The 27862-nt window shown below is 37.3% G+C and overlaps 4 protein-coding genes across 7 annotated transcripts in view; 2 read left to right on the forward strand and 2 right to left on the reverse strand.

Annotated features, from left to right (window-relative positions):
• LOC124638024 (solute carrier family 22 member 3-like) overlaps positions 1-8552 on the forward strand; it is a 54510-nt gene extending 45958 nt beyond the window's left edge. For 2 of the 3 annotated variants that reach the window (XM_047174809.1, XM_047174799.1), the window contains exons 4-12: positions 278-407; positions 1116-1244; positions 1513-1705; positions 2001-2106; positions 4030-4262; positions 4426-4505; positions 4855-5030; positions 5485-5639; positions 5954-6269. In XM_047174809.1, coding sequence (XP_047030765.1) covers positions 278-407; positions 1116-1244; positions 1513-1705; positions 2001-2106; positions 4030-4262; positions 4426-4505; positions 4855-5030; positions 5485-5639; positions 5954-6113 — 1362 coding nt within the window. In that variant the 3' untranslated portion in view covers positions 6114-6269. Of the gene's footprint in view, positions 1-277; positions 408-1115; positions 1245-1512; positions 1706-2000; positions 2107-4029; positions 4263-4425; positions 4506-4854; positions 5031-5484; positions 5640-5953; positions 6270-7077 lie in introns of those variants that run through there. The other variant, XM_047174820.1, reaches the window with a different exon arrangement.
• A 1002-nt stretch (positions 8553-9554) lies between these two features.
• On the reverse strand, positions 9555-17843 carry LOC124642963 (general transcription factor IIF subunit 1). 2 transcript variants are annotated; one of them, XM_047181787.1, is made up of 13 exons: positions 17615-17843; positions 17097-17290; positions 16505-16639; positions 15611-15712; positions 14941-15009; positions 14445-14566; positions 13713-13838; positions 12276-12387; positions 11919-11984; positions 11460-11614; positions 10800-10919; positions 10153-10279; positions 9555-9796 (listed from the first exon to the last, which is right to left on the reverse strand). In XM_047181787.1, exons 1-13 carry the CDS (start codon positions 17633-17635, stop codon positions 9589-9591), a joined length of 1557 nt encoding a protein of 518 aa, XP_047037743.1. In that variant the 5' UTR covers positions 17636-17843; the 3' UTR covers positions 9555-9588. The 2 variants fall into 2 exon arrangements, with proteins under 2 accessions (XP_047037743.1, XP_047037736.1); XM_047181780.1 differs by having other exon boundaries at positions 10153-10282.
• Positions 17844-18144: 301 nt separating this feature from the next.
• LOC124642970 (kelch domain-containing protein 4) lies at positions 18145-23361 on the forward strand. The gene is made up of 9 exons (XM_047181799.1): positions 18145-18373; positions 18694-18867; positions 19295-19416; positions 19845-19953; positions 20288-20515; positions 20902-21111; positions 21718-21883; positions 22266-22484; positions 22901-23361. The coding sequence occupies exons 1-9, from the start codon at positions 18263-18265 to the stop codon at positions 23035-23037; spliced, it is 1476 nt and encodes a 491-aa protein (XP_047037755.1). The 5' UTR covers positions 18145-18262; the 3' UTR covers positions 23038-23361.
• A 146-nt stretch (positions 23362-23507) lies between these two features.
• LOC124642958 (glypican-4) overlaps positions 23508-27862 on the reverse strand; it is an 86224-nt gene continuing 81869 nt past the window's right edge. Inside the window, exon 11 of the mRNA XM_047181766.1 lies at positions 23508-27704. Within this exon, the coding sequence (XP_047037722.1) occupies positions 27313-27704 (392 nt within the window). The 3' untranslated portion in view covers positions 23508-27312. The remainder of the gene's footprint in view (positions 27705-27862) is intronic.

The following is a 27862-nucleotide window of genomic DNA, read 5'->3' on the forward strand; positions in this document are numbered from 1 at the left end:
GTTACAACCTTTTTTATCGTCCCACTGCTGGGCACAGGCCTCCTCTCACACGGAGGAGGATTGAGCGTTAATCATCACGCTTGCTCAATGCGGGTTGGTGATTTCAGACTTTATAGTCCAGGTTTTCTTAAGATGTTTTCCTTCACCTTTTTATCAGACTCTTACCTGATAATTTTAAATCGCCCGCATCCCGCAGTATCAGAATACATGATATAAACTTCTTTTTCAACCTTGGAACAATTGCTCCAATTAACCAAGAAGTTTCTACGTGCTCCAGAGAGGCTGGGTGTGTGAGAATGCTGGCTACGTACCCATGGCCACAGCTGTGTTCTTCGCTGGGGCGGTCGCTGGTGGCATCATCCTGGGTTGGGTAGCTGACCACTTCGGGAGAGTACCTGCTATTATGGGTAAGATTTTAAGATCCTTTATTGCTATTTTTTATACAGGTCAGTAAGGCATTCATTCACAATTTGCGGTTAGACTAATAGTCGAAGAACAGGCTAGGGCAGATGATGATGATGGTAATCTATGATTGACATGATAAAAAACGTCTTTTGTTTAGTTTCCACATAAAATTGGGGTTGTGAAAACCCGCGGCTGATGCAATCATTGAGTATTCATCATGCATTATAATTATTTACCAACGTTATTTCCATTTACGTTCAGACGCAAAAACATTAAGTAAACGATGATTTCTGTACACATCGAAATAATTAAGTGATTATGTTTGCCATCTGCCGTGTCGCCCGCGACAGATGTTTGATAATAAACTGTCCACATTTGTTTAATTCTGTATTATGGGAATCAGGGCGATAACATTTGTTAGTGTGTTGTCAACATGTCATTTGGGACAATCTTGCAATTACGTCATGGTCACATTGAGATGACAATGTGGGAAGCATTCATATTTAGGGCAACTTATTAAGAAAACAATCTTTATAAGTTGATAGCCCCTTAACAGCCTAATTAACATGATTAATCGTGGACCTATACTTAGATAGGTCCTAAGAAACTAATGTTATAACTAGCAAAAAGTTATTACCGGGATTGGCCACCAAATGAATAGAGAGATTTTTTATATAAAGTAAACAATCAAATGTATTTTTGTTTTCCAGGTGCCAATCTGATCGGCGGCATCGGCGGCGTGGCGACGATCTTCACGACCAGCGTGTGGGACTTCGTGCTTTGTCGGTTTCTCGTCGGCATGGCATTCGACAATGCATTCATGATGATTTATATTTTAGGTAAGAGAGGATGATGATAGGAATGAAATTATTTTAAACTTATTGGTTTTACCGTCAGTTGCAGAAAGATCCATTAAAGTTAAAGCTTTTTTAAATCCGTTGGCAACAAGATATTTTTTTTTTTATAATCGCTCCACCGACCGGTCCCAGCAAGCAAGCAAACAAACAAATTCAGCTTAATAAAAAGTTATATACGATTTTCCTAAATCGCCAATTTAATTTTCCCACAAACTCCAACCGGAATTACACCACATTTTCCCTTCCCCAGTTCTGGAATACATAAGCGCTCGTCACCGCACGTGGGTGGCGAACATTTCCATCGCGATGTACTTCGGTCTGGGCTGCGTGTCGCTACCCTGGATGGCGCTGTGGATCAGCGACTGGAGACTGCTGGTGTGGGTCACTTCGACCCCTATGTTTATCGTGCTGTTAGCTCCTTGGGTGTTGCCGGAGAGTGCTAGGTAAGAAGGTCCTTTTAATCTATTTCAGAGAAAAAACCCTACAGCGAAATGAACACTCCCCCATAAATAGGAGAAATGTTACTTTTGTGTAATTTAAATGAAATGTTTCGTTCTTATCATAAACAAGGACGAGGATCATAAAGGACCAAAGTATCCAAAAACTCATATAGGTACATGTGATAGATGCACCACAAGTGATAATTTCCTAATAATCTGTGATCGTGATGTTACCTGAATTTACCTGATAAATGCTAATACTTTGTCTTCTGAAATAAATAGTTTTAATGTCTTCTAGGTGGTATGTGAGTCGTGGTCGCACAAACCAGGCTGTGCAAGTGTTGAGGAAGTTCGAGAAGGTTAACGGCACTAAAATACCTGATGACGTCATGGATGAATTTATCGTAAGTCATCCTAATAAATTGCAGTTTTATTGGAAAGTATTGCCATCTTGGCACCCGAAAGACAAGTAATAAGAAAAGGATAGATTTTAATTTTAAGTTTGACAATGCCGCAACCAACGGCGGATCCAGGGGGTAGGTCACAAGGTCATGACCCCCCCCTGGGCCTGGTTCAGGACCTAAGAGGACCAATAATTGAAATGGTTAAACACGATGTTTTATGTTTTTGTTATAAGTATAAGATAATTTTTATTTCGAGTGAACAGGTAGATACCTACATAGTTACAGGTAGAGTAGTTTTGCTGAAGAATTCGTGCTCGCAACGCTCGCTCTCTATTCTTTATTTACTCTTTATCCGTACCCAAAACGAGGAAGCGGGACCCTGTTACTAAGAATCCGCTGTCCGGGTTGTCTACATTACATGCTGTAATGTATTAGTCTCATGCAGGGCCGTCTTAACCTAAGTGCAGGGTGTGCGAATAACCCGGGCGCCTCGATATCAGGGGCGCAGCGAGACGCCCCACCACCAGGAAATTTCGAAGAAATTACACCCGTTGGATAAGGAAGTTCCACATTGTATCATGATACTGACAAAAAAGTCGCCTTCGCTTTGTTGGATTGATCATTTTGATTATTTTTTTTAACTTTTAACATCCTCCAACTAAGTGAAAAAATGCTAGCTCACTACGCTCGCGAGTAAATGACTATGTCTGTAGGTACTGTATTTCTGATTGTTTATTATTTTTATTGACGCACCGAATCAACGAACACAAATGGCACTCGCTCTAATCACGGTTCCTTTTTAATTGTACGTAATTCCCAGTCTGATTTGTGAGTCTTCAAACAAATAATTTTAAAAAGTTCGCGTTCGCTGCGCTCGCGGCTACTTGTTGCTTTACAATGTACTTAATCAGGTGCTTTTGTGTCGTAGGGTCAAAAAATTTCGCGCTCGCTCCGCTCGCGCAATATTATATATGCCTTCCCTTGATAACTTCATAAGTCAAATATAGCAAAAAAAATATATTTATGGGGTCCTCAAAAACAAAACAGTTTGCGCTTCCGACTGCTTGTTACTTTACAGCGCTTTTTAAAACTTATGAACTTTTTGTGTCCCAAAATTAAAAAATTTGCGCGCTCGCTTCGCTCGCGCGTCTCAACTTTCATAACTTAAATCTGGCCAACAGTGAGCCTAAAATTGAGCCTACGATGATTTGGAAACATTTTTTCTTAGTCCTTTACCTACCAAAAAAGTGATTTTCGTTCGAACGTTCTTATTTATATTCCTTGTAAAGTACTTCGATCAATATGTACTACTCAAAATCTTTCAATAGATACATAGGTGGCGCTTGGGTGATGATTGCACCCAGGCGCTACATAAGCTAGACGGCCCTGATCTCATGAACATCGCGCTTTCTTGTATTTGTGCTGTATATTTGTTATACATCAAGAAAGCGTTTTCATCTACTTTTAGTCCTCGAACTGAAAAAAAATTTTCGCGCTCGCTTCGCTCGCGCTTTTTTCAGTTTCGCGCGTGTGTATTATAAATACGAGAAATTGCGTTCACTCTGCTCGGGCCATTTTCTACATGAAAACACTTTTCTTAAACATTCGTAAAAATTTCGAGCTCGTTACGATCGCGCTTATTGTATTTATACTACTACTTTTAATATTAACAGATCTATACGCTACAATATAATATTTTTTGAGACTTGACCACGACTGTGTGACCCCCCCCTGGCGCCGAAGCTGGATCCGCCCTTGGCCGCAACCACGCCATCTACTGCGAGGGTCGCAGTTAATGGAGTGGCATTTACCTAAATATTTCCGATACCCTAGCTATTTATGTTCCTTATACTATTTCATGTAATGGCATCAAGAGCTTTTTTTCTAACTCTCTAACTAAACTTCAACCACTTTTCTTTGCAGGTGGCATCAACACAAACCAAACAAACAAACGAGTCTCTCCTAGTCCTCATGAAGAGCGTCCCTCTCCGTACAATCATGATCCTCATGTTGATCCTCTACATGTCTTGTGCGGTGGTGTTCGATGGTCTCGTGAGGATGTCTGACGCGTTCGGCCTTGATTTCTTCATCAGTTTTACGCTGACGTCAGCTACGGAAATACCTTCGGTGACGCTGCTGGCTTTTGTGCTTGACAGGTAACTTGTTCAGTGAAGACTTTTTGCTTTCGCATAAGATAAATAATTTGAATAAAATGGTCGAATGTTACTGTTATCTTCAGGGAAGCCAGTACATTAGGACATTTTCTATGAACTATTTACAAAACTGCAAATCCTCTAATGCCATTATGTTTCTTCACAGATGGGGACGTAGAAACCTCACCGCTGGCCCGCTGAGCATAGCGAGTGTACTCATTGGAATTGCTATATTCGTGCCCAAAGGTAAAACCTTCGCAATATACCTAATACCACTCATATTTTTATCGGCTCACTGCTGGGCACAGGCCTCTGGTTCTGCCCTCAGGTTCTCACACAGAGAAGGATTTCGCCAATGGCCACGCTTGACTAAATGCGATTTGCTGATTTCAGACTTTATAGTAGGTTTCCTCGATATTTTTCTTCATCTTTTTAATTTGCCATTGGTGTCCAAGATAGGTTGGTTCTTGATCAGGAATAGACTTGGCACATTCATCATACTTGACAGCCTGGTGATATAACCACGAGGCCACCACAACTTATATCACTTTCAATGGAAAAGGGAGACTTAATACAACACGTTACTCTTCCCCAGGCATCCCCCAAGCATCGATGGCGATCGGCGCCCGTTTCTTCATCAACATGGCGTACACGGCGGTGATCCAGTGGTCGGCCGAGCTGCTGCCCACCGCCGCGCGCGCCTCGGGCTTCGCCGCGCTGCACATCAGCGGATACATCGCCTCTGTGTTGTCGCCTTATATTGTGTTTTCGGTATGTTGGCAAACTATTATATACAAAGATATACAAAATAAAATCGACATATTTTTAGTAAAAGATGAACCTCAAAGATTTTGATCAATTGAGAAACGTATTTAAAAGCATGGTGATGACAAACACACTCGAGGGAACTTGTAGGAAAAGGACTCGTTATTGGATTTGTAGCACTTTATAATGATCGTACTGTTTATTGCACACTGTGCTTTTACAAGCACTAGGCAGAGAGCTGCACATATAACCATGATAAGTTTCGAATTAAATGTTGAAAATTATCTTATTAAATTATTATATAATCCCACCCACAAGATTTGATAATCTTACAGCAGCTTCAACTTAATTAATAGAATCTAAAAGAATTCAGAATTCAATTGAATTCTAAACGTCAACAGGCATAATCCATCATTTTTGCTTCAACACGCTCTAACTAATTCGATTCCATCCACCATAGGAGCGAATATGGACTCTCCTACCGCTACTCATCCTGGGAGTGGTGTCCGTACTAGGATCGGGCATCAGTATGGTGCTCCCGGAGACAAAGGGCCGGCCCATGCCGCAGACTATGGCAGATGGAGAGAGGATCGTGCAGGAGCAAGGATTTTGCGGGTTAGTGCTCTTTTAATTTATTAATTATTTTGATTCTCTGTAGAGAGCTACGCTATGTGCTGATTTAGCACAAGTTTGGAAGGATAGACCACGTTCCCAAAAATCGTGCAAAATGGGAAATAGACTCTTCAAATTATTTGAAATTTTGAATGATTTGAGGACAGTGGGGAAATTTAGAGGAGATGAGTGAATGCAGCGAAGTAAGGAGAAAATAAACACGTGAGTTGTTGTTTTCCCTTCATCATATTACTTTGCAGTTTTATCACTGGTCACTTTTTATATGTAAGTCGTCAATAGGTCAATTTTTGTTGTAGATCCTTCAACAAAGTTCGTTTTAGAAGGCGAACAGCAAAACGTGATGTAGAAGAAAACCAAAAAGTAGTAGGAGACATTAATAGGAAAAAGTTGTCATTAAAGAAATTATCAATAGTCAGTACTCAGTCTAGAACACCAGTAGAAGAACTGCATTTGTAAAAAAATATGGCCTATTTACTTCTTCACTGTGCTACTTTTGGGCACAGATCTATTCTCTAATTCTTAATTCTATTCGGAAAAGGAATTTTAAAAGATAGGTGGTAATGCTAGTTGCACAAAGCTCCATTAAAGTTAAAGCTTCTTTAAATCTATTGCTGACTCTTTCTTTGCCAACAAGATAAAAAGTGACAGCAATAGATTTAATGAAGCTTTAACTTTAATGGAGTTTTGTGCAACTGACGGTCAATCTATCCTACTAATATTATAAACGCGAAAGTTTGTATTTATGGATGTATGGATGTTTGTTACTCTTTCACGCAAAAACTACTGAATGGATTTTAATGAAACTTTACAATAATATAGCTTATACATCAGAATAACACATAGGCTACAATTTGTAAACATATTGTTCGAAATACTAAACCTGCGCAGACGAAGTCGCGGGCACCAGCTAGTTAAGAAATAAATTATACATGACATGACATTAATTAAGGCTAGCAGGGAGATTTTATACAATTAGACTGAATGTCTATGGCTAGTCAACATCGACATAAGTATTAGCTCAATTAGTATTTTTATATTTTTATACTCGAACTTTTGTTCTGTACATTGTACCTGCTCAAAGTCAGATAAGCAATAAATCATTTGTTATACAAATTACTTGATTGTTTTATTTAAATGTATGTTGTGATCGTGATTTTTCCTTTTCTACTCTACTCTTCTACTATGTCACTACGACTTCATACACTCTCTCTCTCTCTTTCCAGCTATTCATACACTATTACTTACTTACACATATTTTCGTTACAAAGAGAGCATTCTAATTATTTGTTACAGGGATTTTTGGCAACACTTCATTACATACAACAATTTTTTATCTATTTTTTTTTAAATCGATTACCACATTTTTATCAATACTTACTTCAATTTTCGCGTACTTTAATTTGTATTTTCTTTTTTACAGGAGAGGCATACCAGATGCAGATGAAGAGGACTGGAAGACTGAGAAGGAAAAGGCTCTTATTGCGTAGCGTTACAGACTATATTCGCTTGTAATCAATCTATCAACGGTAGATAATACCTCTCGAAGAATTCCTAGGACCTGCCTAGGCATGTACTTAAAGATATTCGTCGAGCATACTTAACTAACTTATGTAGACGATTCTCAGAATATTTTTTTGTTATTTTGAAATCGTTAAAGATTTACTTTGCGTTGGATTGACGAAACAAGCTGTTGTTGAATTTTAAATGGGTTATACAGGTAACATATTTTGGAAAGGTTGAAAACCTTCTCTTAAGCAGTTTTGGTATTGTGAGCACGGCATTCAGTATATAATTGTTAGAGCCATATAAAGTATTTTGGAAAAGTAAAGAGTTAAAAAGTTGATTTCGACATTATTTTCAAAATGTCGTGGTTTTACATTGAGCGACTCTCTCTCGGCTTATATTTTGAAGTCAAATGTACGTAGTACGTAGACCAGCCATCCTGACGGACACGAAACACCTATATACCTACTTATTACCGCATCATAGGTAGTATCGAATTTTCTGAAACTGTTTTGACAGTAAATAGTATTACAATAAGATATTAATCTAAGTTCAATTTTGCTTCCAATATTGTTAAGTTTTTAATTCACTTGTTTGCCTCTAGAACTCTAGATTTTACGACCGATAGGCTAACTATTGTAAGTAGGTAGGTAGTTAACGTTCAATCTCTCAATTACTTAGGTTGTTCTACAAGTATTTAACTTAATCTTTGGTCAATTCATAGGCGTAAGGTGCAAAAAATGCATCTACTTTAGCTATATATTGTAGCTACTTAATTAAAACCGGTGTATCTACAAAGAAATCTTTAAAATTGTGACAGTAATTTTAATAAAATATCAATTTAAGCTTGTATCCTTATAGATATTAACTGAAACACCAATTTAGGCCTAACATATCTTAATTGAGACACATTCTGATGAAAATTCAGCGTTCAATAAATACATATCGAGGTACCTAATTTAGGTACATTTTAAATTAAATTGTTATTAAGTGCCTACATTTGTAATCAGCTTTAGCTCATTTAATTTAGGCTAGCCCGATCATAACTAGGATGTTTAAGCGTTGTGGTTTAGAACAAACTGTACTGTGATATTATTGGATTCAATTCAATATTATTGTGTATAAACTAAATAATAATATACTTAACGTAACGTACTACCATCGAGAGTTCGTTAATCCGGAGAGATTGTGTTATAAGATTCCAGTGACCCGCCATTGTAACAATATCGAATGATTCTTATCTCGCGAATATTGTATTATGTTAACAAAAATAGGTGAAATAAATAATAATTAATTTATAATTAGCATAAGTCTGAGTAATTGTTATGAAATAAATAGTTTAACTTTAAGCACAGCTGTACAATACATTCAATAAAAGTATGATGAATTTTCTATTTTGTATGTATTTACCTGTATATCTACCGACTGCTCTTGCCCAACCAATTGTGAGGTTTAATTTTAAGGTCCTAGTTTCGGCCTGTAAGCTTAAAAGTCTCTTTCAGAAAAAAGCATTTTCAAGTCACCATACCATGGGTCATCATACCAGCACCATTTAAGTAAATATAATAATAACCGAATAATTTTCAGTTGTCAAAGGACAATGGGCGATTCCGATCCAAATGTCCACCACGAACGAGACCTATATGGCTAGATAGCCCGTTAAATATAGAACATTTTTTGTTATGAAACTAAAAAAATATATAATGACAGAAAAAAGTTATAGCAAAATCAAATAAGACATTTTATAGATTTTTTCAATTTCATTTTCTTTCAATTACTTTTCGTGATGTTCGATTTTCGTACTTTCTGTAACTTCTGACAAAATAGAATTGTTCATTATTAGAGAAAAGACACCACCAGTTACATCGAACTTTCTTAGATCCAGGAACCGCTGAGTATATTTAAGCACTTTTGGCGCCTCAATTGGTTAGTGATTCGTTCATCCATCGGGCAAAAAAATATGGGCTGTTTATATGCAAACGTGTCTTACTCATCTTAGTTTTAGATAAAGTGCGGAAATGGAAGTGGAATAAAATAAAAAATAATAATGATAACATACAGAAACTACCGAAAATTAAGAATACATTTTTGGCTATAACTTTTTTTTGGCATTGTTTTTTTTTTACTTTCTTAGTAAAAGTTACTCTAAATTAAGTGGTCTATTTAATTATATAGGTCTCGTTCGTGGTGGACATTTGGACCAAACTTCATACATTCTTGCCCAATCTCCTTTGATTCGATTCGATTAAATTAGAATAAATTAGCGTCGTCGATTTGACCAATGATCGGTAATTTCACGGCTGGTTATGGTTCAGTTACAGTTAAATAGTGCAACTCAGCCACTGAAGGACAATGTAAAAACATGTAAAAACACAGAAAAATTAAAACTCAAAATCTGCTATTAAAAATATATTTGTCTAATGAATAATCACGTGTTATTTATACTAAGGTACATTTTGCCGTTAATATTCTGTTTGACGGGGTTGATTCTCTTGAGGATCTGAGTCATGGTCTCCACGAGGCGGTCGGAGCTGACTCCCATGCGTTTGGACTTGAATTTCGTGAGGAGTTCGATGGCTGTCATAGGTTTGCGGGCGAGGTATCTACGGACCGCTTCTTCTGTTACACCGTTTTCGCTGGGGGTAAAAAGAATAATGTAAAAAACTTATGATTTAATGTACCTATATAAAAATATTTATAAGAAAAATAAAAGTCTTGTATAACTTACATGATTAAGAAAGTTTTAACTATTCTTATTTCGCAAATTTTTCAAAGCTAACTTTAGTTCAAAATATGGCATTCACCTGCAATTTAATCTGTACCATATACCTGCATAAATAGGCACAAAACGCCCCTAATACATGTCGTTTTGCAGGCAATACAACGTAAACTGCACCATATTGATACAGCTATTTTCCCCTTACCCCACTAATTGTTATTTGTATCTTATGCCACTGACATAAAGCCTATATTCCCACAACAATATACTCACGTATAAGAAGCATCGAGTTTGGCCCGCTTGGCCGGCGGCGCGGTGGCGGCGGCGTTGGCGGCCGCTACCGCCGCCGCGGCCGCCGACGGCGTCGGCGTGCCCGAGCGAGACGTGTTCGCGCTGCCCGCTGCTGAGGGTACAATGGGAATTAGATAATAATATGGCATCTCCCGAGCCTTACCCCTTTTTGGGGTCGGCTTCCAGTCAAATTTTGATTAATTAGATATACTTCTAGTATTATTTTGTAATTTAGACTTGTTCTTAATCATGATAATGTTGGTTGAAAAAAAAAGGAAGTTGGCGGCCGTCCTATCCCCTAGTGACATATGCTGTATTATGTCTGGGTGAAGTTCCCGGTAGAAGCGGGTGTAACTGCGGGATACAGCTAGTCTATTATCAATGTTTGTAAGTTTCGATGCTTACTCTCAGATTTTTAAACAATCACGCTTCATTCGCTGAAACAACTTGACATATTTGCGTTTTATCCAGATACTTTTTACTTGAATGCTCTAAGTAGCAACCTTACAAATGATATTTTATAAATCAGCCAAATTATAGAACTATTTTTTACAAACTTGAGAGTGAATAGCACTGCTATACAATTTTTAACCTTATACTAATACAACAAGACACTTTTTCCCACATACCTGATGTGCTAGCAGCCGGCCCGTTCTTATCGTTCCCGCTCTTGGACTTCTTGGGTTTCTTCGCCGTGGTGTTGCTCTCTATGTCCGTGTCTGAATCTGAACTCAACTCGCTGCTCGAATCTGTGGGTAAATAGAAATGAGGTCAGGTAACCAAAGTTAAGAAACCAAAAATATACATGTACACAAACATTCGAATTGAGCTCTTCCTCCTTTTTGAGAAGTCGGTTAAAATACCTGAACACTTATATTTTTAATTGTTACGAACATAGGACTAAATGGAAATAGCTTGCTAAGATAATTACAAGTGCCTCTATGTGATAGGAGGCCTGTACCCAGTAGTGGAACGACAAAACGCTGCTGATGATGATGAGTTACAAGTTGCTCAGTTTTTGTAGTTAAGATTTTAGAGATTATATTTAGGTGAAGTGATTTTGGAAATAGTTTTTCTATAAGGAAACACTTTTATTTCATATTCCTACACTGGTTATTACTTTTATCTAATTACCTAATAAGACACTTTTATTTCATTATTTATGAGTATTCACTCTTTAAAATACTTTTATTGAAATAAATATGTCATTAAAATAAAATACATTTATGGAAAATGAAATAAAAGTGTCTTAGGCAATTAGGTAATAATAGAGACAGAAGGTGACTCACCTTTCTTATTATCATCAGGTTTACTCTTTTTCTTCTTGGTGAGCTTGCTGGCTCGCTCCTCGCCCTCCTTGGTGGGTTCGTCCTCTTGCTCTTCCTCCTCCTTCTCTTTGTTCTCCTGTTCCTCTTCAGAGTCCTCGTCAGACGCCAGGAGTTTCCTGAAGTTACCGGTATTGAATAAGCGTATTCGCACGAAAAAAAAATCCGCTAGTGTGAAAGCGCTGTTATTCGTCAAATAAGGAAGGGATAAACAGAGTAATAATTTAGAAGTTGTGTACTATTAAATATTCATGGTCTTACTACAAAAACTTAAACATGTGTCAAACACTTGTCTACAAAAAGTGTGGCTACAAAATGGACCTTATTTCAACGTCATAATTTGACTTTTTTTAGACAAGTGCTAAACTGACGTTTAAAAGTTTTTGTGGTAAGACGGTTAATGTTTTGCGTTATGAACGTTACCTGAGCGCGTCTTCCTCAGCAACACCTTTGAGCTCCTTATTAGCTTTGGTCTCGTGGTCCGAATCACTGGAACAATATTACATTATTTATTATACACAAGTGAATAATTCCTCCGTATTTCGCAAGGCACGATAAAGTGGTAGGTCTCGGTTGTCATTTGGACATCCTCGACAGTCGTTACGGGTAGTCAGAAACCAGAAAGTTTGACAACCAGTTTTACCGTGGGGTTTGCCAGGTAACTAGGTTGAGGAGGTCAGACAGGCAGTCACTCTGTGTAAAAGACTGTCAACTGCATCCGATAAGACTGGAAGCCGACCCCAAAATAGTTAGGTAAAGGCTATTCAGATGATGGCATACCTCTCCGATGAGTCAGATATGTAGTCCCTCTCTCTTCCCTCCTCGTCTCCGTCGTCACTCTCTTCGAATGCCTCGAACTCTACTTTCTTCTTCTTTTTGTTTGCTGCGGCAGCTGAAAACAAAACATATCCGATATTGTTATAATACAGATTAACATACAGAGTGTGTCGTTCATAATCACATTAAATCCTATCACATATACTTTATGATATTCTATGGCGAATTGTAAAAAAAATAACCGAATCCATTCAGTGGTTTAATATATATTAACCACAGGAGTCATTTTTCGTTTTTATAATTTACAACATCATGTGTAAAGCAGAGATAAAGTTAGGAGTATCGAACGTTTTGATCGGTTGACAGCTGTCAGTTTTCAAGGGAAAATTTCAGTTGTTTGTAATGACTAACTTTTATATGGTGTTATAATTTTCGCACATTTTTATCCTATTTACTTTGTTTAGCCGTCTACACACTCGCGCGCGAACCGCGCGCGAAGGCGCGAAACACCCGCGTAACATGAGTGTAGATCCGATTCGCATATTCTTCGCGGCTTCGCGGCTCGTTCGCGCTGTGTTCCCCGAAAATTGTCGGTTTTTTGTCCCGCGACAAAGCGCTCGCAGGCGCGAAGCGCGACGTGAACGCGACAAGACTATACATTCGCGCCTCGGGCAGCTCAGTCGCTCAGTAGCAATTGACACGGATGGTTGTGTTTTAGTTTTTTTTTAGGTATATGCTACGATTTTGCTTGCAAAATGAGTAACGTGTGGAGCAATGAATTAGAACTAACATTTATGGTAGTGCTGCTGTAGTGGTTTCACTGTCCATACCGACTACAAATAAACTATATTGATTAAATGCTTGGCGTGCATACGCGTCAAGTGCGCGAACTATACTGAGAGCCCGGCGCGAACCTCTGCCAGTGTGGACAGTTGGCAGTTCTTGCTCCAATTCGCGCCGCGATTCGCGTCGCGATTGGCGCCGTGATTCGCGCGCGAGTGTGTAGATGGCTTTTGAAAAATTCATTTTTTTTTTTTATTTTTACGTATATTTCTTTTTTATTTCTGTTAATCGACATATATTAACCAGTATATTAACGCATTTCATTTAATGTGATTATGAACGACACACCCGATATAATCCATTGAAGTAGGTAATTATCTAAAGGTAAATAATCTAGATAAAGCGTTTTATTGTGGCTAAAAATCAATGTAAATACAAAAATAACAATTAAGCAATCAGTAGTTTATTTGTTTAATATGTTAATCGCGAAAGTTTATATCTGTCTATAAATGTTCCTCTCAAAAGCAATCCAGTCGGATTTTGATGAAACTTGGCTGTAATATAGCTTAGACATCACAGGCTACATTTTATCCACATACAGTCAATAGTTACCTCAAGACCCGAGTAAAACCGCATTCCTTAGCTAGTGATAAATACCTTTCTTTTTATTCTTCTTCTTGTTAGCGCCGGAGTCACTGTCGTTGTCCTTCTCCTTGTCGTTCTCCGAGTTGGACGAGTCGTCGTCCGAGTCTATCCACTCGTCCATCTCCGATAGCTTTAGATCTAAAAATTAATATTTAGGGTCGGTTCATATCTGACGGAAAATGCGTCGAGCGTATCGTAAATGTATGATTGACGTACTAACGCATCATCGGTTAGGTGTGAATGATTGAATGTTTTATCGTATATTTGTCTGTTTTGGCGTTACGCGACCGAAAATACGCGACGTATGTTCCGTCAGATATGAACCTACCCTTAGGATAAAATTTTGAACCATAAAATCTGAGAACGTAGCAATGGAACAGATCATTGGTATTATAGATTTGTACTTTCTGAAAAATTCTTGCTTTCATTCTGACACTGCAGCAAAGTAACCATTTTGCGAAGGAACAATACAGCAAACCTGCATTGGTAAAATCTTGATGACATTTAAATGCGTCGCCAACGTTGTTGGTCCATTCTATAACGGTTACATTAGCACCAATCTGTTTTATAAGAATAGACCAGCGTCGATAGCGCCAGAAGATTCGGCGTTGGCTTCTAGCTTTCTTTCTATTCCGGCCGTACGTTTTATTTGGGTGCAGCAACTAATCCTCTCGGGGAACAGCAAGTAAACAGAAAATAATAAGCGACATAATATAAATTAACAACTATAAAATGAAAAGTTACCCTTCTTAGCCTTAGCGCCTTTAGGTTTCTTCTCGTCGGGGTCATCAGCGTCGTCGGCCGCGTCGTCGCCGCGCATGCGCTTGCGGAACATCAGCGAGAAGTAGTTCAGCACTTTGTTGCGTCTGACAAAATAAGTATTAGCTTCATTTATTTACACGATTTTATTAGATCAATGGTCAAACTATATAATGGAATTTAATATCATGAAAAATGATATTTCCTAAGGCCCATTCCACTAGCATCGTAGCGCTTTGCCGCGCTAGAACCTCGCGACGGTAATGTTGCGAAACTCTTCCTGTTCCCAATTTTATTTGGGGTCGGCGCAATATGTCATCCTCTTCCATTTTTCCCTGTCACTAGTCATACTGACACTCACTCCCTTCCTATTCATGTCTTCTTTCATTTTATTTCATTTCATTATCGTTGCGCAATACTAGTGAGATAGAGACCTAAATATGAAAACTGCTTTTTGTGAACATGTTTATAATTTAATTACCTTCCGAATTCCTCATCAGCTTCTTCAGCAGATAATGCTTTGTACCGTTGTATGGGCTGGAAGTTGTACCTGAAATCAATATTGAATCTAATGAGGGTTTTCTAAAATGGCGTCCACGAGGTGGCAGCACCGAGTCGTCAGGTCCAGGTAACTGTCAAAGTGCTTATCTTTACTATGAATAGTGAACGATTTTAGTGTTTTTTTTTTATTTTATAATTAAAGCACTGCATTATTGTTTTACTATTGAGGTTGAGTAAATAAAAAAAACTAAATCATATTGTGTTAACAAATTTTTCAACAAGCTTTTCCTTAGTACCAGTGACTTTTGCACCCTCTCTCTTAACTCAATTTTTAGTTCGGAAACCTTATTCTGACCGTAGTCCATAATAAAATCAATAACACTTCCAATATAACAGAATTTCAATAAACAATAAGTTCGGACCCTACAATTCCATACTATTTGACAGCTGTTTGGACCTGACGCATACGAAGCGCCGCCTGGCGGCAGAAAAAGTATCGAAAACCCTCATTGATTAGCCTTTTTTTAATAAACCGTTTTCACTTATTGAGCTCCATCAATAAAGTTATGGTCTACTGTACGAATGTCAATAAGCTCAGTTTTACTACAAACACCATGTCATGTAATTGTGGACATAGTAAGAATACTTACCATTCTTGAAGCGGGTAGGCGTCAATAGCGCCGTCAGCCGCGTGAGTGAACACATAGTACGCCGCGTGCTCAGACACGCCGCCCTCGCGGATACCTTTGAACCTGAAATATTTTATTTAATTTTGGAGATTTTTTCTAACTTAGAAAAGTATTGTCTTGAAAATAATGTCATAGATTTAAACTAGAACCCTAGAAATATCTGTTAAATAAAAAAACTGTACAATAGGACAGTTTAACACTATCAGCAAGTATGCTAATTGAAAGAGGCTTGTATTGGTGGTTAGCATCATATAAAATACCAGTCTATAATAGGCCATAATGGAATGTAGTGTTGTGTAACTACATATTATATTTATTTATTTATTTAATGCTTCTGCACATTTTGTACGAGGGCGGACTTAACGCCTTAGGCGTTTTCTACCAGTCTACCTTTGGGTGGTGGAGAAATAGCAGTGGTAGGTGCAAAGGTTATATTATGATATTTAGTGTAAAATAAAATAAAATACTAATATATATTATAAATAAACATACTATACATACATACTTAATACATACATATTACAATTGCCAGGAGAGACAAGATAATTAAAAAAGAAAAATAATAATCTACAGTAGCGACTCTGCCAATTTCCTGTGGATGTGGTCGCGTAATTTCTTTTTGAATGTATAACGACTGTTAACCATCCTGATCTCAAGAGATCGCTCATCAGAGATCAGAAGAGATTTATAGTATAGCTGTTTTTTTTAGTTACCATACGTAACAACAGTTTGTGGTTAAAATCAAAAGCCTATCTTAATTCGACGTCTTTTTTAACTTGAAACTATAAGGCAATCGGACCAGTGCACAATGTAGATTTAAACAACAAAATAATGTTTATTTTAATTAATACTTACTTCTTGCCAGTCTTGCCGCCCACTTTAAGTATCCAGGGCTGGTCTTCAGGCTTGTACTTGCGCGAGATGATGCCGAACTTCTTGCGGCGCGCCTCCTCGCGAACATCGCGACCGTACTCTGAACCAGCGCCAAATCTTAGGGGGAGTTCGCAAATGTTTCAATGGTATATAATAGAAAGTTTGTTAGTTGTTTTAGATTTTGAAAGACGTATTAACATGGAAATCTTGGTAAAGTTCAGAAATATATATTTTTTTAAGTTTTAAATAAGTAAAAATTCGAATATTCGAATTTTTAGAATTATTAGTCATACATGACATTATCACTAAGGATGTTATAAATCTTACAGCTGATGACAATAATTAATTATTGTTTAGCAATAATATTTATTAATTAACTTGCTCTACAGGTCATACTGCATTACCGCTTTAGTGGATTTTACTGTAGAGCATCATTTCCATAATATACAATAACTTTAATTTAATTTTTGATTTTCCCGTTGGCTGATGTATGTCACAACAAACTACGTTAGCTACGTATCTCTTAACTCCACTAACTTACAGCCTGAACACACTGTTATACCCAATATCTTACTTAGGCATATCCTCGTCAAGTCCTTTAAATTCCTTGATGTTATTCTCTCGCTCCATTTTGACGTGGGACCATTTTGCAAAGTCCACATTCAGTGTGGCATTAAACCGCATTACATGGTGTTTCTTCTTCACATTCTTAGGAACTCGGATCTTGAACTCCTGTACTGAAGCTGCTGAAGACTGTTGGAATGAATTCTGAAATAAAATTGAGTAAAAAGGTTATATCCAGTTTTGTTTGTCTATTGCTATACCAGAATAAAGGTTGGCATTATAGCTCTATGTAGAGATATTTTTAGCGTTATTTCGAGGAATTAACTGGTATTGCAAGTGCTTGCAGCCACAGTTCACAATAATTAAATGCATGATTTGAAGTTTACAGCTGTTTGGCAAAATAAACACATAACCTTGATCTGATATCAATAATTAGTGTCAAACACAGTTTCTTCTATTTAAAGTTGTTTACTGCCACTTGTAGCGTAGCTATATCAAATAAATGTATGAAAATAAACAAATACGAACCGACGGCCCAGGAGACGTCATTTTTTGATAGGATAGTCACTATTTCACTGTAAGGCAGACTGGATAAAAGACTTAAACTCAATTATTGTTCTTATTTTCTACATATTCACACCTAGACTAAGTATATAGTTGATTATAATACTAAATAGTGGGAATCACAAGACAAAAAATCAAATTATCGCGTTCTACGACCCCCCGACATTACGCACGAAATCTCACTGACGTGACGTGACAATTACTGACAATGCATCACGTTTTGTTTTGCGAATTTCTGCGATTAGCCAGCACAAAACACGCGCTTATTGGATAAACAAAACGTAAAGGTGTGTTTTGAATGCGGGTGTACAACCTTAAAAACGAATTCATATTTAATTTAATGAATGCATTGTAAACCCATTAGAGTTGATTAATGAAACATAGTTAAAGATAATGGAAACTCACAGTATTTAAAGATTATACCTATAAAAATACGATAAATATATGCGTGCAAATCTCTTTAATCAGTAAACATTTAAACAGATTTTACATACAGGTTTCTGAACGTCCTAACCTGTACTCCCATCGGCTGTCTATATTTGTTTTTATACAAATCCATATTTACTACTCTAGTAATTTTATAGTGATATAGGATAAAATAGTGAAAACAAAATGGGCAAAAAGAAAAATAAAAATAAGGTTAGCGGTGCTGTGAAGACTGCTGCCAAAACTGAGAAGAAACTTGCAAATAAATTGAAGAAAGAACTTGCGAATTTGGGAGAGGTTAGTTATTTCTCTTTACATTATAATAATTTTGTAAACAAAGTGAGGGAATGTCTCAAAGAATCATTAACAATATCTAAGAAATAATATTCAGGCATAATGTCTATCTATTTAAGTTATATTCGGTATTAAACTTAAGTGCGAACTTCTCGTCACCACATGCTTAATCGGAGCCAGATGGTCATCTTAGAATTTTAGGAGACCAGAAGGCTGGCACGGTCAAAAATACACATTCAGCTATTTCCTTGATTTTCAGGATTAAATTTAATTAAGGAATTGTTTTCAAAGTTTTAACCATAGCTATCATTATATTTTTTTAGGAAGACATAGCAAAGGTACTAGCTGAGATTGAGCGTGAGGAGGCAAAGAGGTCTGCAGCCACTGAAAAGGCTCTACCGGGTGCCCCGTCACCTAGAGCTTATGCCTCCCTCACTCCACATCCTACTAACAATGAACTGATTGTTTTTGGTGGGGAATACCATAATGGACAGAAGGTAAAATATAAAAACTACTTAACACGTTCGCGGACACTACAACTTTAGATTGTGTACCAAAATGACACAGTAAATTTCCATACAAATTATATGACGTGTATGTACGTAGCGTCCCATCGTAGCGTATCGTCGCAAGACATCATGACACAACCGAGCGCGGTATGCGCGCGGGACGTGTATACACGTTGCGTGTTAATTTCGAACGATGACGTTTAATCTCGTTCTGTCCACGAACGTGTTAATATTAATGTAAAATCCAGTACTTTTGTTTTTTAATTTAAAGCATTTCAATTCTCAATATTCTTTATTTCTCATGCGAAGTTTCTTTTAAGAGGATAGGAAGTGCATTAATTCTTATATTGTTTCTTATTGTGCCCTTATATTTTTCCCAAAAAATATATGAGTATCATGTTTCTTATGTTTATAGACAGAGGTATACAATGAGCTGCTATTCTTCAACCCAGTGAACAACACTTGGAAGGTCCTAAAGGCACCAGGAGCCCCACCTCCAAGAAGCGCCCACCAAGCCATAGCTACACCAGCTAACAAGTATGAAATTATAATATCTCTAATGACAAATAGCTCTTCACTTTGAATGGCCTAAAATTTCGCATTAGGGCCTATGCACACCGCGTTTTTATCCTGCAGAGCAGTTTGTTGTCCTTTGTATCGATGCAAGCGCGCGTCACCGGCACGTCTGTATCGATACAAACGCGCGTTTGCATCGCGTCTGTATCGCTACACACGCGCGTCAGGTGTGCAAAGGTCTACAGGCTGCGTCTGACTCGCGTGCGTATCGCGTCTGTATCGATACAAACGCGCGTCGACGGCGCGTTTAAAAAACGCGGTGTGCATAGGCCCTTATTGTTATTATTCCCTTACGACTTTTCTTACACCCTTCTTTTGAACAGTGAACTAACAATTAGGTTCTATTTTTTATGTAATGTTAAACAATTTTATTTTGTTTTGTTCCCCAGAGGTGAGTTGTGGGTGTTTGGTGGTGAATTCACAAGTCCATCTGAGACACAGTTCCATCATTACAAGGATCTCTGGTGCTTCTCATTTGCTGAAAAGAAATGGGAAAAGGTAATAAACCTTGTATGAAAAGCCATTTCATTTTTCTATTCAGAAATAGGAGTAAAGTAGCTTCCTCCTGTTTCAGCGGTTCCCTGAAGGAAATTCTGCCTGCAAATATACCAAGTTTCATCAAAATCCATAGTTTTATGGCCTGTATCCATAGTTGTATGGTTAGACTGGTAGAATCTAACCAAGGGGCCTTGCCTTGTAAATGGGTTGATCAGGTCAGATAGGCAGTCAATGCATGTTAACCTAAATCAGTTTAACTAACCTAACCAAGCCCAACATAGTTCTGAAAAGGCTGGGCTAGGTTTTTGTGTTCACTTTTATTCTATGTTCACAGGTTGTAGCTCCAAACGGCCCCACACCTCGTTCCGGCCACCGCATGGTCCTACTAGGACGCAACATCATAGTGTTTGGCGGCTACGCGGACGACGGCCGCGAGTGTCGCTACTTCGATGATGTATACTCCTTCTGTCTGGACACGAGGGCTTGGACTAAACTGAGTCCTAGTGGTAGGGGGCCTTGTGCGAGGTCTGCTTGCGTTATGTTGCCCGCTGGGAATGATTCTGTGAGTATTAATACAAAACTGTTGTTCAAGAAATGTTGTTATGTTGCTAAATATTAGATTTCTTAAACTCGTCGGTTCACAAAATGTTTGACCCGGTGATGCCAGATTGGGGGGGAATAACACAAACTTTTTGGAGGAAAAAAATTGTGGCTATTGATTCCAAATTTTGTGGTTGTAGATTATTAGAAAATGCAACACAAAATGTCTTCCTAAAATTGTTGTTTTCCTAAACATACAGATCAATGCTATAATACTGGTATTGAGCAACTTTAATGGAGAAGTTTTCACTGCTGGAAGGATAAGACTGGAAAAGCCAGATAATAAGATGAGGGATAACAGGATGTCATCGTCATAATCACCAATCAATCAGACAAATTCCTCCCCAGCTGCTAATCTACGGCGGTTTCTCCCGCGTCCGGACTGGCCGGACAGAGCGCACACAGACACACACGGACCTGTTCCGGCTTTCTGCCCGGACGGGCGGCGGGTGGACGTGGCGCCCGCTGTCCGGCTCGCTGGGGCCGGCGGCGAGGGCCGGACAGGCGGCAGCTGTTAACGTGCATACGAATCGGGGTTATGTGTTTGGTGGAGTTAGTGTGAGTATTATAAAGCGTTTTTTTTTATCATTTATTTGCAACACCTTAAATGTAGGGATTTACCCTAAAGCGGCACCTAAGGATGGTGTAGAGGGTATTGTTTTGAAAGATCGGTTGATCAAATCGCGTGATCGGAATGAGTATTTGAAAGATAGGTTTTAATCAAGCGTAAGAAAGAACCGTTCTTTTTACCCGACTGCCAAAGAAGGAGGGTAATGTTTTTTACATACTAGCTAGTTGTCAGTACCATGCAACCCCTGATGGAACTCATCCCCACGCCCATGTAAAATTTGTATAGCCTACATTGATAAATGCTCTGTCTAACATTAAAAATTCTTTTTAGCAAACCTTTATCTAGCATATTTATTAATTGACTACTTCTTCCTCCTGCCCTGTTCCCAATTTTATTTGGGGTCGGCGCAATATATCATCTCCCATTTTCCCCATGGATTTTTTAAAAATTAATTGACTACTGCTGAGTCATAATTATCTTCTCATAATTTCTAATAATTGAAATTATAAAGTACACACAGTTAAGTAGCAAGACACTTTTAGAGACAGAGTCAAATTCGATGGAAACAATATTTTTTTTTTACAAATATCCAGGACGTAGAAGAAACAGACGAAGAGCTTCGCGGCGAGATGAGCGATGAACTCCAACTGCTAGACCTGGAGGCAGGCAGGTGGCATCACGTCACTTTGAAGAGTGAACAGCAACCAACAACGCAGCAGCCTGAGGCTATGGATACCAAGGTCGAGGAGGCTGTTACCGGTAAGATGGGTTTCGACTTTTAAATAAAAAAAACACCTTGTAAGGGTAGTCAGGTCAATTACAAGGAATTCTTACTTTTTACTTGTGGATAAATAAAAAGTTATGCTTAAAGTTAAATCGATATTTAATGAAATCTTTAGGTAGTTAGTGACCATTTTTAAGTAAGCAGTCATGACCATGTCCTTTCATAAATGAAACTGTTTTCGATTTTATGATGTCGTCGTATAGTCTATAGACTCAAGAAATAGACTATTATTCTATAGTCCACCTATTTTTATCGTGGTGGATACTACTTGTACCTACTTCTACTTTGGTACCCATATCTTTCCTCTTAAACATATCACGATGTGTTTATATTATTACACTTTATTTCCGTCCCCAGTGGTGACAGACGAAGTATTCACAATGAAGCTGGGCGGAGCGCCGGCGCCCACCACGCAGGGCTGCGCCCCCGCCGGCACCCCCGCCCCCGGCCCGCGCTCCGGCCCGGGGGCCCGCATGTCCGCCATGATGGCCGTACAACGGTCTACTCTCTATGTGTACGGAGGAGTGCTGGAGAAGGAGGATAAGCAGTTCTATTTGTCCGATATGTATAGTTTAGGTGAGTTCATTTATTTATTTAAGTACTTAAGCAGAGAAGAACAAACTAAGAAGTTCTAACTTCGACCTATGTGCACGATTATCTCACATTTAGTATTTCGATTTAAAGAATAGTTAAAAAAACAACTTCCCAAAACAAGAAAATATATCTTTGCATTACTCAGGAAATTGGTGACAAAATATACACAGCACGCACTATTTTAGTATCCTATTTTTCTAAGAAATATATGTATATTATGTTAAATAGATGTTCCCCGGGGTTACACCCGCATGCCGAGGGAACCACAGTCGCATTAAAAGAAATAGGTATTCTTCCTTACTTTGTAGCTAGATTAGACTATTTTGGCGTGATAGACAGACAGAATAAAGATTGAAATTTGATTACTCACTTTAATTCTTCATTCATTCATTCCACAGATCTACACAAACTAAACGAATGGAAGACTATAATAGAGCAGCCATCTCTGCCCGACTGGCTCGGCTCAGACTCTGAGGAGTATGAGACTGGATCCGAAAGTGAATCGGATGACAGCGACGAGGATAGTGAAGACTAAAGCCAATCTTATTGTGTAAGCAGTAAGGTTGAAAGTACAGTGTATAGAGTTGTGGAGTAAGAGTACTTTTTGGTAATACAGTGAGACATAATATAGACCCTATGATTAATAATTACCCCTTTCTGGTAAAAACTGGTAAAGCAGTTTATAAGGCAGAATAATATTGCCGGTACATACTTTGCATTTAACTGATCTTTAGGTACCAATTCGTTTTATGTCAAGTTAAAAACATTAACGTCAGTGAAGTGAAAAATACATATAAGTCGTATATTTGTACAAAAAATATTAGGTTTATAAGGATAAATATATTAATTTTACTAAAAATATCTTGCTTTTTACTACCTACGGAGAACCTACACAGCGTATCTCAAAATCCAGTTTGAAAACAACTTTAGTTGCTATGGCAACCAAATCAATTTAGGTGTTCGCTAAAAAGTGGGAGGGGATTAATTGAAATAAAACCACCATCATTACACATGTTATCATTTTTATTCTATGTACACGTTATAGATCTACGCAATAATATATCTTTATAAAATTAGTCTACAAACACTCTCCTATCATTTTACTATTCAATCACTGAGCGCGAACAACTTAGATATTACTTGAATACGTCAATTCCCATATTATCCATTGATTGAAGATTACACATGTATGAAAAATATTACATAATTAAATTGTCTTCTAAATTAGGTATAAAAGCAAATATAGAGAAATAAATGTTCTTCTACAGATAAACAGCGAAATATATCGAATTATTTTTGTTAAGATTTCGAGAAAATACAGATTATTTTAAAAATTAGTATAAACAATTAATTCGTAATTCAAACAATACCTAAGTTGCCACGCTCGCACATTACGTATTTTCGGCACAGTCACCCTTTTAATGGGAAAATATAAGGTGGTGCTCAACTTGTTACCAGCATGGTTAGAATAAAACAATGTTCCTACTTTATTTTTTCCCCAAAAAAAGTGTGACAACTTTCCTTTTTTTTTTCAAACCAAAGAGAACAGATTGCGAAATGTGATTTCGATGGATTGGATGCGTTTTGAAAATAGAAGCTAGCTTATTGAAGGACGAATTCGCAAACTATCCTGATTGATTTGCACCATTTGCACCAATCTTCCATCGTTCAATACAAAAAGTCCGATAAGCATCAGATTATAATACACAAAACTGCAAAGATTTTCCATTTCATTAATAAACTGCAAAGAAAATACACTTTTACATAAAAGTTGGTGAAACAGCTGTCCACTCCTATTTAGGACTTCGATTTATAGGCATTTTCCGCAGCTTATTAACCAAATGAACTCAATCAATATGATAATTAAAACTTCTACAACCGCAGACATACATGACACCCAGCTATGTAGCAGTCAATTAGTCAAATCGTGTAAAACAAGGAACATCCACTTTTGAGCGACATTTAAAATTATCAGTTGATAAATGCAATTGAACAGTACTGGCAGTGAAGGAAAATTCAATAAACGCATGTTTCGTTCCACCAATTAACTTGAGACAAACAATATGCTCTGTAAAGTCACTTTTACTTTTACCGTAACATATTGATTTCGTTGAATTTTCATGACGTATTTGTCATAAATCATATCCGTTGAGCGCGTAAATTAAATTCTGTCGTTTTTAGCCGAGTTTTTATTGACATTCGTTTTCGCGCATGGCCAATCATGTCTGCGGAAATCATCGTTCATATTGTGTGATTAATAAATCGTACTCCTTAATGAGTTCGTTATACGTACAATAGATACATGCAATTATTCATATCGGTACCCTGTTACACAATAATTCATGACACTGTATAAAAAACTACAACTTTCTAGCAACATTTAGTACGGTCCGCTTCACTGGTGGTTCATACAGGCGAAAGTGTATTTTGTTTCTTTTTCATAAAGCCCTTTATGTAACAGCGGTATCATGCGTGCTACTTGTATGCAAAACACTGTGTATATGCAAATGTTAACATTGGTTATTGATTCTGCGTGTGACCAACCACCAGAGATGCAGATGCCACAATTAACATCTCTAACTACCGTTAAACATGATTATTTACATTACTTAAAATGACGTACAGTTCAATATTTTAAATAGACTAAATGCGGAACATATTGCTTTCGGTTTGTTCGCTTGCATTTGGTAGATAGAGCTAATTCCTATAGTGTTATGACATGTAGTGCATATCTTCGCTGAAATACTAACATCGTGGTATTCGATAATATTATTGAGTCACAATTAAACTACGAGTTAACTTGAACATATTGTCCTCTTTTGTTTTAACCTGCCTATCTGTTCCGTGTTAGAACTTGAACGAAGATATGACTACATTTTGGCAGTATTTACGCTGTCTTTCTTTAGTCTATTCAAAATATTCGGACTGCTAGTGCATTGGGTACGACACATACAAACATACAAATTGAAATAAAACACGGGCCGTTAAGCGTGGTAGTACATTTGTGCGCTAAATTATTCTTAAATAGATGGCACATAGCGATACCTTACAGTTTGGTCCCCGTACTCTCTTCTTCAACCCTCGGTAAGTAGGTTGTTTCGTTATAAATTATGTACTTAAAAATTCAGAAAGAAAAAAGTTATATTGTGTCCAAAAAATAAAAATGATAAATGTTGTTTTTTTTTCGAAATTCAAGGTTTAAAAGATTCTTGACTTGTACAAAATAGTTTATTTTTTATGTTGGGAAATGCAAACCATTTTTAAACCTAATAGTCAATGAAATTATTGATATATCGAATGAATGATTTAGTTGAAGTTTTACTTCAAAAAGCACAAAGGAAGGTATAAGTCAAGATCACAAAATCAAAAACAAATCTAATTTTAAAAATATGATTTATTATTTCAAATTAGATGAAAACGTGTAAAAATTGTACACTCTCTATTTATTACACAAGACCTTCCTCTGCTTGTTCAAATATTAAAAATAATTGTGCGTTTATTTGTCGCAGCCGTCTTATTTATTTACTAACATGTACCAAACAGATTCAGTATACACATGACTTAGATTCTTGTCAATGTCGACAGTTATAACATTTTTAGTTTACGAACAACTCGAAACGAATCACCAATTCGTTGGTTTTTAACTACAAAAATTGTATTTTTTTTATCAGCTGCGACTTATATGACATATCTACATATACGACGCCACATTACGTATAAAAAGAAATAACACTTAGATTATTATACACTGGTGACTTATCTAACGCGTAAAAAATATTTCAATTTGCAATCTATTGGCCGTTTAACAATTTGCCTAATTTTTAACATTGCTTGCGACATAAATTGCAAATTAAATTCTATACTTAGCAAAGTAAAGCTGAAGCCAAAATTGAAGATAAATATTTTAACAAAAATATTATTATATAATAATTATAATATAAAAAATGAAATATTCAAATTATCATTATATCAGTCGGTTAAATGATTAGTAGTTATCTTAGTCCGAATGAAATAATAATATTATAATTTGCATGTAAAAATATAAATTGAAAGCAAATCAGTCTATAAACTTACTTTAGAATAATTATGACTAAGTTTATGTACATTTTAGACATGTTTCTTTAAGTTCGCGTTAGTCTGTGGTTTCGTGACAAAATTACATCTGTTTAATGATATGAATCATAAGTTATTTTATTTAGTACTTTGTTAAGTAGTTATACATTTATATTGTAGTTTTTCCAGCTATTATTAATTTGTTTGCATTACGTATAGAGTTACGTTTTGGCGCCAATCCACAGACTATACGGCATAGTACAAACATTCTTACTCGTATTATAAAACATACATTCACTATCTACCTCGTTATAATTTACACAATATTTACACGAAAAAAGATCATTTAATAAATACATAATTTGGCTGATTTCCATTTTTGCTAAATTAAAAAATATAATGCCATATTTAATTGCCAGAATAAAAAAATACTCCCCATTTATTGTCGTTCACTTCGAATAAGGGTGAAACTGAATATTTTTATTTGAAAAAAAAAAATATAGAATAATAAATTAATTCACTACACAATGCACTGTGTATAAATTTGTTAAAAGTCATTGTTCGTTCCCTGCGTGCTATTCCATCTCAAGTATAACCTGTCCACATTATATCACAGTAGTGCCTACACATGTTCACGGCCGTCGCTCACTGACTAGGCTATATACAAACCAAACGATTTCTATACATGATAACAACGTCCGTAGGAAACCTCACGAAAACCGACTAAAACCTCAATAAAAATCTGAGAAATTCGAATTTAGAATAGATCGGTGACGATGGTGCCGAACCAAGCGCAGACGACGGGTAAGGCGTACGTGAACAGTGCCTTCTGTAGTGACGGGCTGTCTGCTGCTCCGGCGACGGGTTGTTCCCGGACGGGCGGGATGTCTTGAGACCTTGGCGTCTCGGGCTCGGTTACGTCGGCGTTGTCGGCATTGTCGGCTATGACGACAGTACCAGTGTCTGTGTTGGGCAGGCCGGCTGTGTCGGGCTCGGTGAGTATGCGAGTACGAACATTGACGTTGTTAGTGCCGGGAGTGTCGACGATGCTGGGCACGAAGGGCGGCTCGGTGACGACAGGTCGTGGCGGTACTTCGGGTTCGCGTTCCGTTTGGTCTTCGTCTTCTGGTGCGCTGTCGCCTGAGCCTGCTGTGGAATTAATTATTGAAATTATTGTTAATGTACTGTCGGTATGTGACACAAAATGTTTTTTTTTATTATTGGAACCGGCTTAATATTCTTCGATGTGAACTGGCACAGAAGTTTGTTACTGAAGTGAAAAGTGTTTTATTTAAATGTTTACTCAG

The sequence above is a fragment of the Helicoverpa zea genome, chromosome 2, assembly GCF_022581195.2.
Source record: "Helicoverpa zea isolate HzStark_Cry1AcR chromosome 2, ilHelZeax1.1, whole genome shotgun sequence".
Lineage (NCBI taxonomy): Eukaryota > Metazoa > Arthropoda > Insecta > Lepidoptera > Noctuidae > Helicoverpa > Helicoverpa zea.

Excerpts from the sequence above, each read along its gene's own strand:
- LOC124642970 (XM_047181799.1), top strand. The coding sequence starts at position 18,263 with ATGGGCAAAAAGAAAAATAAAAATAAGGTTAGCGGTGCTGTGAAGACT. Across the intron at positions 18,868-19,294 it reads AATACCATAATGGACAGAAG|ACAGAGGTATACAATGAGCT; the intron begins GTAAAATATAAA and ends TTATGTTTATAG. Across the intron at positions 21,884-22,265 it reads GGTCGAGGAGGCTGTTACCG|TGGTGACAGACGAAGTATTC; the intron begins GTAAGATGGGTT and ends TTCCGTCCCCAG.
- LOC124642963 (XM_047181780.1), bottom strand. The coding sequence starts at position 17,635 with ATGACGTCTCCTGGGCCGTCG. Across the intron at positions 15,713-16,504 it reads GGCGGCAAGACTGGCAAGAA|GTTCAAAGGTATCCGCGAGG; the intron begins GTAAGTATTAAT and ends AAAATATTTCAG. Across the intron at positions 13,839-14,444 it reads AGGCGCTAAGGCTAAGAAGG|ATCTAAAGCTATCGGAGATG; the intron begins GTAACTTTTCAT and ends ATTAATTTTTAG.